At 49.7% G+C, this 19,081-nt stretch overlaps 1 protein-coding gene across 2 annotated transcripts in view; it reads left to right on the forward strand.

Annotated features, from left to right (window-relative positions):
• COL4A2 (collagen type IV alpha 2 chain) overlaps positions 1 to 19,081 on the forward strand; it is a 245,114-nt gene that overhangs the window by 47,471 nt on the left and 178,562 nt on the right. For both annotated transcript variants that reach the window (XM_048855079.2, XM_075129799.1), the window contains exon 4: positions 16,886 to 16,966. In XM_048855079.2, the coding sequence (XP_048711036.2) occupies positions 16,886 to 16,966 (81 nt within the window). The remainder of the gene's footprint in view (positions 1 to 16,885; positions 16,967 to 19,081) is intronic.

The raw sequence follows: 19,081 nt of genomic DNA on the forward strand, positions 1-19,081 counted from the left end.
CCCCAGACCCAGCCGCTTGCTGTTTGTCTGCGGACCCATCTCCGGTTGAGAGGAATCTTATCACTTGCTCCGGCATTTCTGGAATGCAAAAAAGAAAACCCGGAACAGACAGAGAAACAGCCGTTTACCAGAGGAACGCTGCCCGGGGAACTTACAAATCGCCGTGGAGGGGGCCCAAGACTGAGTAACTTTCGAACTGTGCTCTCGTGTGGGGGGAGACTTTGACTGTGTCGTGACTGTGTTTGTAGGGACACACGAGGTGTGGCACGGAGCTGCCCCCCGATCCATCTGTGTCCTCCCAAACCCCGCACTACCATCTTCACAACTGCCTCCTCCACCGTCATTGCTGGCTGTTTAACATCTGCCTCTGGACTTAGCTGCTCGCCCTGATTCCACCGTGTGGGCCAGAAGCACCAGCCAACCAAACAGGACTCTCTGGACAAGCGTACGGTGGTTCATGGCCCCCCCCAAACTGCCCATCCCACAGCCTGTCCCTTTTTACCTGACCCCAACTCCTGTTAACCACCTGCCACCGCCCTCACTGGGGCATTGGCAATGGAGGGCACCAGGGTGACCTCTGCCGCTGCCATGCCCACCGCCTCCCCAGACTCTAGGGGAGCCCCCCCAGCTAGCGGGAAACGCCAGGGCAAGAAGAAGGGGAAGGGCCCCGCTAAAACCACCAGGCCCTCTGTGGCAGGGGCCACCCCCACTGCTGCGGCCCCGCCACCGACCACAGCGTCCCTCCCCGGTGCCCCCTTCACCAGCTCTGCGGGTGTCCTTCCCTCCCCCCCAGGATGTATGCCTGGGTGGCGGCAGCCCCCCCACCTGCCGCCTCGTCATCTCTCCCTCCCACTGCCTCCGCCACCATCAACAGCGGCCGGGGCCCCTTCCCCACCATGACAAGGAAGCACGGTGTCCGATGCCTCCTGGTGCCCTCCTCGCCCCACGTAGAGACCTGCGTGTGGGTGTTGGCGAGGGTGGTGGGGCCCTCGGCCATTGTGGCGGCCTCCAAAATGTATGGAAAGGTCGTCTTCTTCTTAGCATCGGAGGCTGCCGCCCAGGAGGCGGTGGGGGAGGTGTTTGTCCCCCTAGAGCCACTAGAGGAGCTGGGCGTCCGCCTGGTCCTGACCTCTGTCCCTCCTTTTCTCCCCAGTGCTGCCCTGTTACCCGCCCTTTCCACCCTGGGGAAACCTGTTTCTGTCATCAGCCCTCTCCCGTTGGGCTGCAAGGACCCCACCCTCCATCACATCTTTTCCTTCGGCTGGCAAGTGCAGCTTCTACTGCCATCGGCAGCGCATGACGGAGAGACGCTTGAGGGGTACTTCCTAGTCCCCCACAAGGGGACCCGTTACCAGGTGTATTTCTCCACGGGGGAAGCCCGGTGCTACCTCTGCCCGGCAAGGAGGGGCATCTGGGATCCCCGAGACCCGGCAGGACATCAGCCCCATCATTGCCGACGCCCCTGGCCACCCGATACCCGAACCCGCCCTCCCTCCTCTTCGAACCACCACTTCTCCCGCTCAGGCCCAAGGGGCACCTCCCCTACAACGCCCAGACGAGCGGGAGAGCCCCGCCCTCGCTGCTGACAGTCTGGTGGGGCCTATGGAGAAGGGTATGGCAGAGATACCACCAGACATGGGAGAGAGCCTGCCCCAGGGAGAATCCTCCCACCCTTATGCCGCCCCACCATCCCCCCCCCAAGTCCCTGAGCCATCGCCTTTACCCCCTGACATGACCCCTGCTAACCAGCCCCCAGATGATGACATGGAGGGCTGGGCCCTAGTCCAGGGGAAGCGAGGCAAGCGGAAGGCTCAAGCTCCGCCTCATCTAACTGAGGCGGAGGCCCCCCGGAAGATCAGGAAGGGGGGCACCAATGCCGAACCTTCTGCTTTGCCCACGAGTCTCCCATCCACCAATGTCAGCCGGGAAAGACGAGGTAGCACCGGAAGGTAGTGTCTCCCCTCCACGGGAGACCCTCCCCTCCGAGACCCTCGAGGAAGCCCCTTCTGTCCTGATGCTACCCGAAGCCCCTGTGAGCCCCGAGGCAACCGTCGTGGTAGGTGCCAGCGGGGAGAACCCCGGGGCGACAGAAGTGTCCTCTCCTCCATGTTTGAGGAGATCGAGGCCCTAGATCTGACCCCGGTCACCCAGGGGGAGGACGACCTTTTGCCACCAAACCTCGATTTGGGTGACCTCACTCCACCCCTCTTTTCCCCATGCTCCCTCCCCCTAACTGCTGCTTCTGCTCCCACCTCTGAGGAGGCCCTGGACTCCTCCATTGACCCGGCCGCTGATGGCACCCCGCTGACTACCATCGAGCCTGCTCAGGTGACAGCCGGCGCCACGCGGCCAGGACACGAGTCGCCAGGGGCACCCCCCGTTGGTGCGGAGCAATAGATTTCCTTCCCGGGCGGGGACCCAATAGAAGATAATCCACCTCCTGATGCTGTGGCCGCTAAATCCACCATAGAGCCTGCGCCCGGTATCACTGAGAGCTCCCTCCCTACCCCTTCAACCCTCAAGTCTGATCGGGAGGCGCCACCATCCAGCTGCTTGCCTCCCAAAACCCAGAACCTCGCCTCTGCCCCTACCCCATCCAATTTACCTCCTGCAATGTTATTGCCGCCACCGGGGCTGTCTCCTTCCCTTTCCCAACTGATGACCCCCAGGGAGCGGCCTTTGTGTTCTCCTGCCCCGACCCATTAGGAGCTGCTATCTTCCCTCCACCGCCCCCTATGGCCCCAGAGCTTGGGGCGGGCCTAGAACCTCCAGCCCATCAGGCACCCTGTCAGGGGTCCGCACCCTGCTTGTCCGTTTTAGTGGGCCACAGGGCTGCACCAAGGGCCCCGCCGAGAACAACCGGGAAACCGTAACCTCACCCCCCCATGAGCTGCGAGGAGAGCTGCGGAAGTTTTTAGAGGATGTCTGTGGCTCCCACAACAAGGTACAGCTTGCTCTCCAGCGATGGGGGGATTTTTTTCAAATGCTCTGGGCCACAAGGGCCCTCATGGGGGAAGGTAAAGGGATGGGGAAGGAGGATGCTGCGGCCTACTGGCGGGTCCGCGTCTTCTGTGACCAATTACTCACCTACGGGATAGGTCAAGTACTGTTGCGCGGCCCGCTGGGGGATGCGAGCATCCCTGCCAGTGAGAATCCCCTCCGGCGCCCCCCATGACACCTCTCACCATCGCAATGTTGAACAGCCAGGGTTGTAGGGTGGCTCTCCGCAGGTCCCAGGTGCTCTCCTTCCTTCGAGAGGGAGGGTACTCTGTGATTTTCCTGCAGGAGACCCATACGGATCCGACTGCCGAAGACAGTTGGCGGCTGGAGTGGGGGGACAGGGTCTACTTTAGCCATTCCACGATTCGGCAGGCTGAAGTGGCGACCCTGTTCTCCCCCGACCTACGGCCCGAGGTGCTAGGGGTCACCAAGGCCGTGCCGGGTCGCCTGCTGCATCTCCGGGTCCATACAGAGGGGCTCGTGGTTAACCTCGTTAACGTCTATACCCCGACATTGGGCCCGGAGCGGCTGCAATTTTATCAGCAGGTGTCCGCCTTCCTCGGCACCTTAGATTCTCACGAGTGCCTTGTCCTGGGAGGGGATTTTAATACCACCCTCAAGGAGCAAGACCGCTCGGGGACCAAGCAGAGCCTGGCCGCCGCGGACACCCTCCGGGAGAGAGTTGAACATCACTCCCTAGTGGACATCTGGAGTGACCACCACCTGCATGACACTTCCACATTCACCTTTATCCGGGTGGAGGCCCATCGGTCGAGCCACTCCCGGTTGGACCGCATTTATTTATCACGCTTCCATCTCTCACGAGCCCACTCCTCCAGCATTCAGTTGGCCCAATTTTCTGACCGTCACCTAGCCACCGTGACAGCCTCCCTCTGTGCGGAGACGCCGGGGCCGGCCTATTGGCATTTTAACAGCAGCCTGTTGGAGGATGAGGGCTTTGTGACGTCCTTCTGGGAATTCTGGTTGGCCTGGCGAGGGCAGCAGCATGGCTTTCCCTTGGCGCGGCGATGGTGGGACCTGGGGAAGGTGCGCGCCCGGCTTTTCTGTCGCAACTGCGCCCAGCTTTTCTGCCGCAACTACACCTGGGGCACCAGCCGACGGAGAAATGTGGCAATAGAGCAGTTGGAACGGGAGGTCTCAGAGCTGGAGAGGCGTCTGGCCGCCAGCCCCGAAGACCCGCTCCTCTGCGGAGCGTGCCGGGAGAAGCGGGAGGAGCTCCGGGCCCTCGAGCACCATCGGGCCCGGGGCGCCTTTGTTCGATCCCGCATCCGCCTCCTTCGGGAGATGGATCACGGCTCACGCTTCTTCTGTGCCATGGAGAAAACGAGAGGGGCTGGGAAACACGTCTCCTGGCAGAAGACAGCACCCCTCTCACGGAACTGGCGGAGATGTGGGGGAGGGCCCAAGCCTTCTACGCAAGTCTTTTCTCCCCGGATCCAACCGACCCTAGCGCTTGCAGAGTGCTTTGGGAGGAGCTCCCTACAGTCAGCGCGAGCAACCGAGACCGGCTAGAGTTGCCTCTCACTCTGGCCGAGTTCTCGGAAGCCCTCTGTCGTATGCCCACTAATAAGTCTCCAGGCATGGACAGGCTGACCGTGGAGTTCTACCGTGTGTTTTGGGACGTCCTCGGCCCAGACCTAGTCACCATCTGGGCCGAGGCTCTGCAGAGCGGGGTCCTCCCTCTTTCGTGCAGGCGAGTTGTGCTCGCCTTATTGCCGAAGAAGGGGGACCTCCGCGATTTACGAAATTGACGTCCCGTCTCACTCCTTAGCACGGACTACAAAATCGTAGCGAAAGCAATCTTGCTGCGGCTAGGGTCTGTGCTGGTGGACGTGATCCACCCAGACCAGACCTACACCGTCCCAGATCGCAGTATCTTTGATAACCTATTTATGGTTCGGGACCTTTTGGAACTCGGGCGTAGAGACAATCTGTCGTTCGCTCTCCTGTTCCTAGATCAGGAGAAGGCATTCGATAGGGTGGACCACGGGTACCTCCTGAACACTCTGCAGGAGTTTGGCTTTGGACCCCAGTTTATGGGTTTTCTCCAGGTGCTCTACACTTCCACAGAGTGTCTGGTTAAGCTCAACTGGACCCTGACCGAACCGGTCAGCTTCAGGCGAGGAGTACGGCAGGGGTGCCCCCTCTCGGGCCAACTGTACGCTCTGGCGATCGAGCCCTTCCTCTGTCTCCTCCGCAGGAGGTTGACAGGGTTGGTGCTGCGGGAGCCGGAGCTGCAGCTGGTCCTGTCAGCGTACGCTCATGACGTGCTCCTCGTGATCCAGGACCCCGGCGACTTGCCGCGGGTGGAGGCTTGCCAGGCCATCTATTCGGCAGCCTCCTCCACCCGGGTCTACTGGGTCAAGAGCTCTGGCTTGGCGGTAGGAGACTGGCGGCAGGCGAGCTCCCTCCTACCCACGCTTCAGACCATCCGGTAGTGCGCGGGTCCGCTGCTCTACCTCGGTGTTTACCTTTCTGCCACGCATCCCTCTCCTCCGGAAAACTGGGAAAATTTAGAGGGCAGGGTGATAGAGCGGCTCCGGAAATGGACAGGACTACTCCGATGTCTCTCTCCCTCCGAGGGAGAGCGCTGGTGCTTAATCAACTAGTCCTGTCCATGCTCTGGTACCAGCTCAACACCCTGGTCCCGGCTCCGGGTTTCCTGACCAACCTCCGGACATCGATTCTGGGGTTCTTTTGGTCAGGAATGCACTGGGCCCCTGTAGGGGTTCTTCATCTGCCCCTGAAGGAAGAAGGACAGGGCCTGAAGTGTCTACACACTCAGGTCTGTGTCTTCCGCCTCAAGGCCCTACAGAGGCTGCTCTATGGTGCAGGCAGTTTGGCGTGGAGCACACTGGCGCACACCATCCTGCGCCGCATCTGAGGGCTCCAATATGACCAGCAGCTCTTTTATCTCCGGCCGGGAGGTCTTCCGCGAGACCTCTCGGGGCTGCCGGTCTTCTACCAGGACCTCCTCCGGACTTGGAAACTGTTTTTAACGACCAGGTCTGGGGCGGCCACCAAGGGGGTAGATCTCCTCGCGGATCCCCTGCTACACTACCCCCAGCTCCGTGTGCAGGTAGCGGAGTCCCGCTCGGTGCGCCAGAGCTTGATCCTGGCAGAAGTCACGAGAGTCATAGACCTCCTGGACTACGACCGGGGAGACTGGCTGGATCCCCTGACGCTCGCCTGGCGCATGGGGCTCTCCAGACCTCGCACCCCCCGGCAAGTACTTCAGGAGGCTTTGCCGCCCACTGCTCGAGCTTACCTCAACCGGGTCCTGCTCGAGGGCACGCCCTGCCCACCCTCTACCCCAGGCCTGCCGGACCTTTTAATTGGACCCCTGCCCCGTAGACCCAATCGACCCCCTCACCCCTTCACTGCGAGCTGGCTGCATGAACTGCAGCCGGTATGCTTCCAAACCGCACCAAGGAAACATCTATACATGCTCGTGCTCCATACCCTTCACGCCCTCACCCTAGTGTCCCGCCCCGACACAAAGTGGCGAGACCTTCTGCCACCTTTGGAGGGTGAGCAGCCCAGGTGGGCCAGCCTATATTCCACCTTGGTTCCAAGGCCTGTCGGGGACATCAGTTGGCAGCTCCTTCATGGAGCTGTGAGCACGGGCATGTACTTGGCGCGGTTCACCCCCGTCCCAGATACTTGTCCCTTTTGTGGTGTGAGGGAAACCCTGGCACACGTATATTTGGAGTGCGCCAGGCTGCAGCCCCTGTTCTAGCTCCTCACAAATCTCCTGTTACGTTTTTGGTTGCATTTTTCCCCTCACCTTTTTATTTATGCACTCCCCATCCGTGGCCTCACAAAGTCGCGGGATCTCCTAGTTAACCTCCTCCTGGCCCTGGCTAAAATGGCCATCTATAAAACCAGAGAGAGGAGGTTGGCCGATGGAGTTTCCTGTGACTGTGGGGCCGTTTTCCGATCCTCGGTCCGTTCACGTATCCGGGCAGAGTTCCTCTGGGTTGCGTCCACCGACTCCCTTGATGCTGTTGAGGAGCAGTGGGCGCCGTCCGAGGTTCTCTGCTCGGTGTCCCCGTCCAGGTCCCTTTGTCTGACCCTTTGATTGGGGGAGAGAGTAAGGGACCACAGCCCCAGCCATTGCTGCTGCGGACACCACCACCTTAGAGGGGTCCTTTCACACATGGGTGCACGTGCCTCCCCCCCGGATTGTCCACCCCACAGCCTGCCCCTCTCGTTGGGTGCTTTCAGAGGAGGGAATTGTTAGTGACACTTGGGCGTGGCGCCAGGTAACTCAAAGGGGTGGAAGACCACAAGAGTCGATGAAGCCCCCTCGCTCTGGGCCACCAGGTAACTCGGAAGGGTGGAAGACCACAAGAGTTGAGGAAGCCCCCCGCTCTGGGCCCAGGCAAGCTTGAACACTTCCCTCCCCTGAAGCTAATGAGAAAACAATTGTGATTGGTTGCTGTGTTACACATTGCGTATGCTGCTGTTTTTACTTTGTAAGTGTGTTATACAAATAAAAAAAAAATCTTTTGCTTCAAAAAAAAAAATTACTCTCCTATAGCCATCTAGCCCGACCCTCTCACAGTATAAATCAAAAATGTGTCCTAAAGGCAGCAGAATCAGCTCCAGATTGTTCTGTTGACCAGACCCCTCCCCAAATACAGAAGTTACTGGGGATGTTATTCTCCTATCTGTGGATATCCCAGCATTCTAAGAAAGTCCTCTTTATCTTAAGGTGTCTTCAGAAAGCTGGTACACTTACGCAGAGCCCAAGGACTGCTCCCTTGGTCTCTTTCTCCCATCGCATCACATATGCTTCAGAAATAACTAACTTAAATAGCAAAGATAAATTAGAAGTTTTAAATTTTTACTGTATTGATTGGCTTTTTACACTGGTTTACATCATATTTTAACATACATGTATTTTCCTGTTTATGTTTTTAGCACCCATTTTAAGTTAATATGTAATCATCTCCCTGCAAGGGACAATTCAGCAGAATGCAGCTTCTCATAACTCTGGAGTGTCCACATAGTGGCTTCTTCAGGGATACAGAAGGGGGAAGAATGCTATGGAGTATGCTGCTTGCATACAACCTTTTGTTGTCTATGGGTGAGATCCCCCATAGAGTTTCTCAAGTATCTATACTAGGCATTTTTAACTAGGCAGTTTTTAAAATTTATTGTGTGGCTGACATTTTTAAAGGTCTTACTAAGCAGAATGTGTCACAACAGTGCCTTCTGGATTCTGTCTGGTTTGTTTTAAAAATATGTATTTAGGATGAAAGCCATGCAAAGTTAAAATTCTTATGGAAAATCACAAATCTCTTATAAGAAGACTGCCATGTACGTTTGTTACTCAACTCTGCCTAAAGTCTGAGACAAGAATGCTTTATAAATTGAGGCAGCAAAAGTAAATAATTCTCCAAATATTGAGAGATTACTATGGCATAATTGCCAAATCTAACTTTTAAATGAAAGTAAACCATACAGCCAGGGCCGGCTCTACCGTTTTTGCCTCCCCAAGTAGTGAAAAAACCCGTCACCACCGAATTGCCGCTGCAGACGGTGGAACAGAGAAGCTGCCGCCGAATTGCCGCCGCCGCAGAATCACTGCCGCCCCTTTCTGACTGCCGCCCCAAGCACCTGCTTGGAATCATAGAATCATAGAATATCAGGGTTGGAAGGGACCTCAGGAGGTCATCTAGTCCAACCCCCTGCTCAAAGCAGGACCGATCCCCAATTAAATCATCCTAGTTAGGGTTTTGTCACCTTAAAAACTGACCTTAAAAACTTCTAACCTTAAAACTGACCTTAAAAACTTCTAAGGAAGGAGATTCCACCACCTCTCTAGGTAACGCATTCCAGTGTTTCACCACCCTCCTTGTGAAAAAGTTTTTCCTAATATCCAACCTAAATCTCCCCCACTGCAACTTGAGACCATTACTCCTCGTTCTGTCATCTGCTACCATTGAGAACAGTCTAGAGCCATCCTCTTTGGAACCCCCTTTCAGGTAGTTGAAGCAGCTATCAAATCCTCCCTCACTCTTCTCTTCTGAAGACTAAACATCCCCAGTTCCCTCAGCCTCTCCTCATAAGTCATGTGTTCCAGTCCCCTAATCATTTTTGTTGCCCTCCGCTGTACTCTTTCTAATTTTTCCACATCCTTCTTGTAGTGTGGCGCCCAAAACTGGACACAGTACTCCAGATGAGGTCTCACCAATGTCGAATAGAGGGGGACGATCACGTCCCTCGGTCTGCTGGCAATGCCCCTACTTATACATCCCAAAATGCCATTGGCCTTCTTGGCAACAAGGGCACACTGTTGACTCATATCCAGCTTCTCGTCCACTGTAACCCCTAGGTCCTTTTCTGTAGAACTGCTGCCGAGCCATTCGGTCCCTAGTCTGTAGCATTGCATTGGATTCTTCTGTCCTAAGTGCAGGACTCTGCACTTGTCCTTGTTGAACCTCATCAGATTTCTTTTGGCCCAATCCTCCAATTTGTCTAGGTCCCTCTGTATCCTATCCCTACCCTCCAGCATATCTACCTCTCCTCCCAGTTTAGTGTCATCTGCAAACTTGCTCAGGGTGCAATCCACACCATCCTCCAGATCATTTATGAAGATATTGAACAAAACCGGCTCCAGGACCGACCCTTGGGGCACTCCACTTGATACTGGCTGCCAACTAGACATGGAGCCATTGATCACTACCCGTTGAGCCCGACAATCTAGCCAGCTTTCTATCCACCTTATAGTCCATTCATCCAGCCCATACTTCTTTAACTTGCTGGCAAGAATACTGTGGGAGACCGTGTCAAAAGCTTTGCTAAAGTCAAGGAACAACGCGTCCACTGCTTTCCTTTCATCCACAGAACCAGTTATCTCGTCATAGAAGGCAATTAGATTAGTCAGGCATGACTTGCCCTTGGTGAATCCATGCTGACTGTTCCTGGTCACTTTCCTCTCATGTAAGTGCTTCAGAATTGATTCCTTGAGGACCTGCTCCATGATTTTTCCAGGGACTGAGGTGAGGCTGACTGGCCTGTAGTTCCCAGGATCCTCTTCTTCCCTTTTTTAAAGATGGGCACTACATTAGCCTTTTTCCAGTCATCTGGGACTTCCCCCAATCGCTATGAGTTTTCAAAGATAATGGCCAATGGTTCTGCAATCAAATCCGCCAACTCCTTTAGCACTCTCAGATGCAACGCATCCGGCCCCATGGACTTGTGCTCGTCCAGCTTTTCTAAATAGTCCCGAACCACTTCTTTCTCCACAGAGGGCTGGTCACCTCCTTCCCATGCTGTGCTGCCCAGTGCAGTAGTTTGGGAGCTGACCTTGTTCGTGAAGACTGAGGCAAAGAAAGCATTGAGTACATTAACTTTTTCCACATCCTCTGTCACTAGGTTGCCTCCCCCATTCAGTAAGGGGCCCACACTTTCCTTGACTTTCTTCTTGTTGCTAACATACCTGAAGAAACCCTTCTTGTTACTCTTAATATCTCTTGCTAGCTGCAACTCCAGGTGTGATTTGGCCTTCCTGATTTCACTCCTGCATGCCCGAGCAATATTTTTATACTCATCCCTGGTCATTTGTCCAATCTTCTACTTCTTGTATTTTTTGTATTTAAGATCAGCAAGGATTTCACTGTTAAGCCAAGCTTGTCGCCTGCCATATTTACTATTCTTTCTACACTTCGGGCTGGTTTGTCCCTGTAACCTCAATAAGGATTCTTTAAAATACAGCCAGCTCTCCTGGACTCCTTTCCCCCTCATGTTATTCATCCAGGGGATCTTGCCCATCAGTTCCCTGAGGGAGTCAAAGTCTGCTTTTCTGAAGTCCAGGGTCCGTATTCTGCTGCTTTCCTTTCTTCCTTGTGTCAGGATCCTGAACTCAACCATCTCATGGTCACTGCCTCCCAGGTTCCCATCCACTTTAGCTTCCCCTACTAATTCTTCCTGGTTTGTGAGCAGCAGGTCAAGAAGAGCTCCGCCCCTAGTTGGTTCCTCCAGCACTTGCACCAGGAAATTGTCCCCTACGCTTTCCAAAAACTTCCTGGATTGTCTGTGCATCGCTGTATTGCTCTCCAAGCAGGTATCAGGGTGATTCAAGTCTCCCCTGAGAACGAGGACGTGCGATCTAGTAACTTCTGCGAGTTGCCGGAAGAAAGCCTCGTCTACCTCATCCCCCTGGTCCGGTGGTCTATAGTAGACTCCCACCACGACATCACCCTTGTTGCTCACACTTCTAAACTTAATCCAGAGACTCTCAGATTTTTCTGCAGTTTCATAGTTGAGCTCTGAGCAGTCATACTGCTCCCTTACATACAGTGCAACTCCCCGACCTTTTCTGCCCTTCCTGTCCTTCCTGAACAGCTTATATCCATCCATGACCGTACTCCAGTCATGTGAGTTATCCCGCCAAGTCTCTGTTATTCCAATCACGTCATATTTCCTTGACTTTGCCAGGACTTCCAGTTCTCCCTGCTTGTTTCCCAGGGTTCATGCATTTCTGTATAGGCACTTGAGATAACCCACTGATCGCCCCTCTTTCTCAGTATGAGGCAGGAGCCCTCCCCTCTCACGCGCTCCTGCTCGTGCTTCCTCCCGGTATCCCACTTACCTCAGGGCTTTGGTCTCCTTCCCCTGGTGAACCTAGATTAAAGCCCTCCTCACTAGGTTAGCCAGCCTGCTTGCAAAGATGCTCTTCCCTCTCTTTGTTAGGTGGAGCCCGTCTCTGCCTAACACTCCTTCTTGGAACACCATCCCATGGTCAAAGAATCCAAAGCCTTCTCTCCTACACCACCTGCGTAGCCATTCGTTGACTTCCACGATTCGACGGTCCCTACCCAGGCCTTTTCCTTCCATGGGGAGGATGGACAAGAACACCACTTGTGCCTCAAACTCCTTTATCCTTCTTCCCAGAGCCACGTAGTCTGCAGTGATCTGCTCAAGGTCATTCTTGGCAGTATCATTGGTGCCCATGTACAGAAGCAGGAAGGGATAGCGATCCGAGGGCTTGATGAGTCTCTGCAGTCTCTCCGTCACATCGCGAATCTTAGCTCCTGGCAAGCAGCAGACTTCTCGGTTTTCTCGGTCGGGGTGGCAGATAGATGACTCAGTCCCCCTGAGGAGAGAGTCCCCGACCACCATCACCCGCCTCCTTCTCTTGGGAGCGGTGGTCGTGGAACCCCCAACCCTAGGACAGTGCATCCCATGCCTTCCAATCGGCGGAGTCTCCTTCTGCTCCTTTCCCTCAGACGTATCATCTGGTCCACTCTCCGCATTAGTACCTGTGGAGAGAACGTGAAAACGGTTACTTACCTGTATCTGCGTTGCTGGTACATGGACGTTCCCCTTTTTTCTTCTGGAGGTCACATGATGCGAAATTTCTTCACCATCCTCCTGTCCCCGGTGTGCAGCCTGCTCTGAATCTTCAGAACCTTGTGCCCGTAGAAGCATATCCTGATGTCTGTCCAGGAAATCTTCAGTTTCTCTTATGCAACGCAGGGTCGATACCTGTTGCTCCAGACCTTGAACCTTCTCTTCCAATATGGAGACCAGCTTGTACTTTGTACAGACAAAGTCACTTCTGTCCTGTGGAAGAAAGACAAACATAGCACATCCAGTGCAGGTCACAACAGCTGAACACCCCCCCCATCCATATTACCTTCCTTCTACGAGCTTCCTCAGGAGTTGCAGTAATTACTCAGAGAATCTGGCAAGATGTAAGCCTCAGTGGGCTCTCCCCAGGCGAACTCCCAGGCAAACTCCTTCTGTTAGCTGCTCAGCTGGTTCGCAGCTGACTGGCTTTTTATACAGTCAGGCCCACTTAAGGCTCACCTGGAACAAAGCACTCCCAGTTCCCGCCCTTTTCAAACAACCAATCAAGCACACTGTCAAACTGTCCTCACAACAAACACTCAGATACGAACACTCAGCTACTCATAACAAACAAACACTCAGATATTCACCTGGGGCCTGGAGCCCGTCCTGCATACAGCCTCCAAACAATGAATGTTATCAGCTCTCTTGTGGCTTTCATAGGATACTAAATGGTCTGTGAAAGTGCCCCTCCCTTGTAGCAGTTGCCAGTCATCTGTCCATCAGACCCTGTTGAGAGAGAGACTCTCTTATAACTTCTTTTTGTATAACGAGGTATAACATGAAATTCTGCAATAGTATCAAAGACAATATGGGGCATGCAGAATCTGTTGATAGCATATTGCAATATTTTGATTATAATCTCCTTAATTTTTAAAGCTGCATGTAAGGAAATGGCCTATATTTCCTGGTTTTGATATACTAGTAGAATTGTACTGGGAGCCTTGTTCTGTGTTTGGCTTTGTTCTCTGTCAGAATACCAACTGTTAGGGGTTTGAATGGGCATCCAGGGATGACAATGACTTAAGTGGATTATTTTGTGTTAAATGCTAGCAATAAAAAAAATAATTAATACATACAGAAGCTTGAATGGTTAGTGAGTGTTTGTTGTTGTTTTAATGATTTTTGCTTGAGAAAACCGGATTCAGGTCAAAACTGAAAGTCTCTCCAAATTCTCTGCAGAGAATTGCCTTTTGTTGGCTGGACATGCACTGGCATAAGAAATATTGTCTTGGGACAAAACGTCTGAGAACAGAGAGGACAAAATATTCTTTGTTTTGGGACACATGAGCTTTATACTTTCGTTTTTACATACATTTGATTAATATTAAATATGCTAATGTTTTATTCACAAGGTTCACAGACATTACTGGCAGTTTCACATTCTCTTATTTGTACATAAATAGTAAAGTCTATCTTCATCTGCAGCAAAATGTTACACATTAACTCCATTCCCTTCTCCAAACATATGTAACTCCCATTGACATTAGTAGGAATCACCTGCACTTAAGGAGAGCACAATACACTCCAAAAGAATTTCACTGCTTGCTCTGCATATAGTATAAGGAAAAGATCACTCTAACCTTAAATTACTTATTTTTAAATGGTCTTCAACATACCATGGGAAATTATTTGTGTGTCTAATATCCAGTACATACTAACCCAGTCTGTAACTCCAGTCTGTCATTGCTTTTGCATACTCATTAGGTCTGATATTGCAGTCCTTACTCACACTGAGCCCTTACTCATGTGAGTATCCCAACAGAGCTCAATGTAGAGTTGAAGAATAATGCTCAAATAAATCAACCTTTCAATGATATAACTGTGCAAAGCCAAAGTCATTAATGTGTAATGCATATGATAGCTAATGACTAGTGATGAAGAAAATGACTTAGAATCAGTTTAAATAATGAAGAGCTGAAGGATTAGTAGTAATGACTAAACAATAAAACTTGATCAATAAATGATTTAACTTGATTACAAACTATAATTCTCACTGTACCTTGGTCTGACTGTGTTTAGACACTGTAAAAACTCTCTCTTGGCTATTGAGTGAATATATTTGTACGAATAAAAACACCCTGCACTTATGGTGTAATACCTTCCACCTGAAGATCTCAAAGCACTTTCTGTAATTAATCTTCACTGTACCAAGACTTAGGATTTCAAAAGAATATGGTTGCCTTAAGATAATAGTTGCTATTTAATGACAAGAAATTGCAAGAAACTTCCTAGACCAGCGGTTCTCAAACTTCTTCTTTCTGAGGCTCCCACCCCCCACCCCACCCCCATGCTAAAAAAACTCTATGGCTGGGTAGTGCCACAACTGTTTTTCTGCATATAAAAGCCAGGACCAGCATTGGGGTGTAGCAAGCAGGGCACTTGCCTGGGGCCCCACACCAGAGGGGGCCGCACAAAGCTAGGTTGCTCAAGCCTCAGCCCCAGGTGGCAGGGCTGGGAGCCTGGGCCTTCAGCCCCACACAGTGTGGCTTCAGCTTTCTGCCCCAGATCCCAGGAAGTCTAACACTGGCCCTGCTTGGCAGCCCCCCTGAAATCTGCTCATGGCCCTCCAGCAGCCCTCGGACCCCTGGTTGAGAACCATTGTCCTAGACCATCACCAAGATATGAGAGATTAATGCCACCTCTGACCTCAGATTGTTCTTCAGCAGACTTCTTGAATTTTAAGCTACAGCTTTGGTTCTTACCTTCAATTTAATTGCACAAGCTCCTGAAATGTCATTTAATTGTTAACACAGTTTTAAGATAGTCAGCTCAGTTTTCAATAAGTCAGGTTTATTCACATAAACAATTAAATACATTTTTCTCAAAAATTATAGAAATCAAATAAAAAATACTTTGTATATCTCTAAACTTTTGTCCCTAGAGTTTGGGGCTTTTTGAATGACAATGTCTTATGTCATACTCTAACTTGATTGCCCTTCCATCGTGTGTGTATGTGTGTGTGTGTGTGTATATATATATATAGCATTGTTTACGTAACCTTTTAACAAGAATTTTTTTACAAATTTACACTTAAACACTGGGGGGGGAACCTTATGTTACAATTTCATAATAATTTCAAAATAAATGACAATGCAGTAACACTACGTCAGTGAATTATAAACATTTATAGATGGAAAAGTGGAAAATGTTACCTCTAAAACTCAGAAGTACAAAAAGCCAAACCCAAGCAAGAAGAGCCCAACCATAATCCAGAATGGAAAATTAGGGTCAGTCTCAAACATTTTCCCATTGGGTTCTCTACCTTCTAGGTACACCTTCCAGATTTTTCTTTTGGTTATCCCAAGAATTTTTCTACTTAAAGGACATAAAAAAGAGGAAAAGGAAATTAAAAACTTCCTAAAATTATGGAAGCAAACAATTGGTGTCACCACTTTAGCTATGAGTATTGTTCCAACTTTCAAATTAAAAGCTGGAAGGAAGGATGTCACATAAACCATAGCCCCTGAACATTTTCCAATACATGTGTAAACAACTGCATTTTTCCCCACAAGTAAACAAATATACCAGCTTCCAAATTTCCAGTGAATTTTCTTTTTAGCAATAATGTTTACCAAATTCAAACCCACACCACCAATTAAGAGAAAAACTCTTTGTTGTTAGTGATTACAAAATGGCCATGACTTAGTCACTCCTGTATGGTATAGTCTAAACATATTCTCCTTCTCAAATGGTGCAGAATTCCGTGAATGAAGTGGGGGAGTATTATGTCTGGGAGATTATTTTCTGAAACAAATATGAAATCTTTTGGGAAGCTGAAGACACAATTTCAGTTCCTAGGACACATTTTATCAATTTAGCTATCAGGTTTCATCAAACTTGGGGAAAACTTTGAATCCAAATTAATTTAAATCTTGTATGCCTTAAAACTAACAAAAAAGGAACTTAAATGTATGAGAGCCATGAGAGCCTCACAACAAATGTGGGTGTTTGCTTTGGGAATCTAAATTATTGCATGCAATAAAACTTAGACTATACTGGATATGTCTTGACAATACAATAACAATTAATACCAGGTATTGAATGGCCCACTGCATTGATATACATGACTTATACAATACCCCCCCAAAGAATTCAGCAGCTGTGCTTATGTAATACAGATGTTTGCTGGAGGCATCAAAAAGATGTATGAGACATACTACTCACAATGTGGAGTTATAACAACATTTAGAAATTCTATATCCGTGTAGAAAATCTTGTCACAGTAGTTCGTAGTGTTAATCCCCTAATGACAGTTTTGAAATTTCCTAAAATTTAGACTCAATGCTTTTTTAGGCTGTTATGGTTTTTGCTAAAATGTGTATAACTAGGAACTGGAAATCTACTAATCCTCCTCCTTGGAATGAATGGATTAAGAAGGCCTAGTCTTTGCTTGGGACAACTCCCAGTGAGCTTACCATTCCAAGTATATGTTTTACTATTTTCTCCTATGTACTGTAGCTGACTTCATTTAACATTTTTGTGTGCATTCTGTTTTCAGGGTGGAAAATCTTACACAGGACCATGTGGAGGAAGAGACTGTAGTAGGGGATGTGAATGTTTCCCTGAAAAAGGGGGCCGTGTAAGTACCAATGTCTTCCTATCCAGACACTTGTATGTTGCACTGTAGAGACAAGATCCAAAACCCACTGACATCAGTGAACTTTGGATCAGTCTGTAGGAGTTATGTATGTTAAATAATACTCTTGCTGAAAAAGAATAACTTATTATTTGACTTCACTATAGTTCCTATAGCAGTTTTTAGATTGTTTGAATGAAGCAACTAAATGCACATCTGAAACTAAGATTTAATTAAGAAAGAAACATTCTGGAACAAAACGCAGTATATGGCACTTGCGTGGAGGATTACAGGATTATTATCAAAGGTCTCTTTCATTATGCAGCGTATTAGAACTAAGTTATATGGCAAACCACTTCTCCCTAGCTTTTTATGAGGCAAAGCTGGCCTGGATCATATGGTAATGTTAAGCAATTATAAAACCATTCAGTAACCTTCAGTTTTATCAAAATGTTTCTAAAAATTGGGCATGGGGGTAAATGTATACTCAGTCCTCATTATTTGCATTAAAGCAGAAGAATATCAGGCTTGTGGGATTTAGAACTTCCACAGGAAAGGAGCCATTTGGGACTGTGTGGAATGCATTGGCACGAAGCAGAAGGGGCTGGAGCAGTGTTTTGAGGGGAGCAAGTAAAGGATTGCAGGATGAGGCAGTTGCCATGCAAAGCTCCTAACCTGTGCAAGGGTGCACATCCAATCCTGCATGATTTAGGAGCCCTAAATGGCAGACTCTGCTACATCTGATACAGTAATTCAGCCCTTTCTGCCCCCTACTGCTAAGAAAAGGTTAAGAGAGGCAGGCCACACATCCTTGCTGCTGTCTTGAATCCCATGTGAGCTCCCTTTTTCCACTTTCCACTCAGTTTGTGCCACTTCAATTTCTTGTTACAGTCCTTGGGCTTGACTCTGCATGACAGTAGAAGAGGAAGGGTGGTAGGCCACAAAAGATGTCGGGCCTCCTCTGCATAGGGTGTTGCTACTTGCTGTCCTGGGACGTAGATGATGAAGCAACACATTACCAGCAGTACTCCTGCTCATAGCAGAAGTACTGATTGCCCATATCAACATAAGGAGAACGCCTCATTACCATATAGTGGATTAGGACGGAAGAACAGTGTAGTAGTCATGTTCAGTCACCATGCCCCTGGAGGCCTTTTGGATATTGAGCCCCCATATGGAAGGGGATATGTGCAAGGTCATTAAGTGCTTTTAATTACAATGACTAGATCCTGCTCCAGTTGAAGCTGATTTGGGAGCAGGGGCCACTGACTTAATTGGTGCACATTACTCTCTCTGCAGCTACTGCCTCTATACCTATTCAGTCAGCGTGCTTCGCTCAACAGGTGTGCATCTTCCCTGCACATCCTTCTTGGTGCACTGTAGGATAAAACTTTTAGTGGTGGTAAAAGGATTCATGAAGTTGGGTGGGTTGTACTTTTTTTTCCTTTGTAATTTTGTTTATTATCATCTTTGTGACAGAAGCCAAGTATCAGATTTCTTATAGCCATTAGAGATGGTGGAAAGAGTTACTTGCTGAAATACTGCCAAGTACTGTGACTAAAACATTTTGCATTTTTGTATTGGCTGACCAACCCTTATTTCACAGGTTGCTGAATCTATTCAAGAGGAGAAAAGAGCAACCAAACACCTGTGTAGGGCAGAAACTTGAAAATATTAAAATAGCAAAGTAGAAACTCACTAATGTGCCCTAGTGAGTGGAAGCCCACTACAAATTAATTTGTGAAAACTATCAAATTAGGGCAGTTCTGCAGCACTCTCTACCCTCAACTCCCTTTGACTTAACTGAGAGTTGAGCAGGCTCCTGATGCCATTAGGTCATAGGTAAGCAAACATTGAAAGCCAAGGAAGATCTATTACAAAACATACTTTCCTCATTTATTTTGTTATTTGTGGTTCAGTTTTAATTAGAAATGTGTGAATAATGGGAAAGGGTATATTTTATTTTATTCAAAGAACTTCACAACATGTTTACAAAATTATTTTTAGTTCTGTAAAACATCACTTTGACACCGTGTGCATTGGATGCATTTAGTGTTTGTTGGCCTCTTCGGCTGTCACAGACTCAGCTGTACATCTGGTTTAAGCAACAACTTTTTG

The sequence above is a fragment of the Caretta caretta genome, chromosome 1 (assembly GCF_965140235.1).
Source record: "Caretta caretta isolate rCarCar2 chromosome 1, rCarCar1.hap1, whole genome shotgun sequence".
NCBI classification, from domain to species: Eukaryota; Metazoa; Chordata; order Testudines; family Cheloniidae; genus Caretta; species Caretta caretta.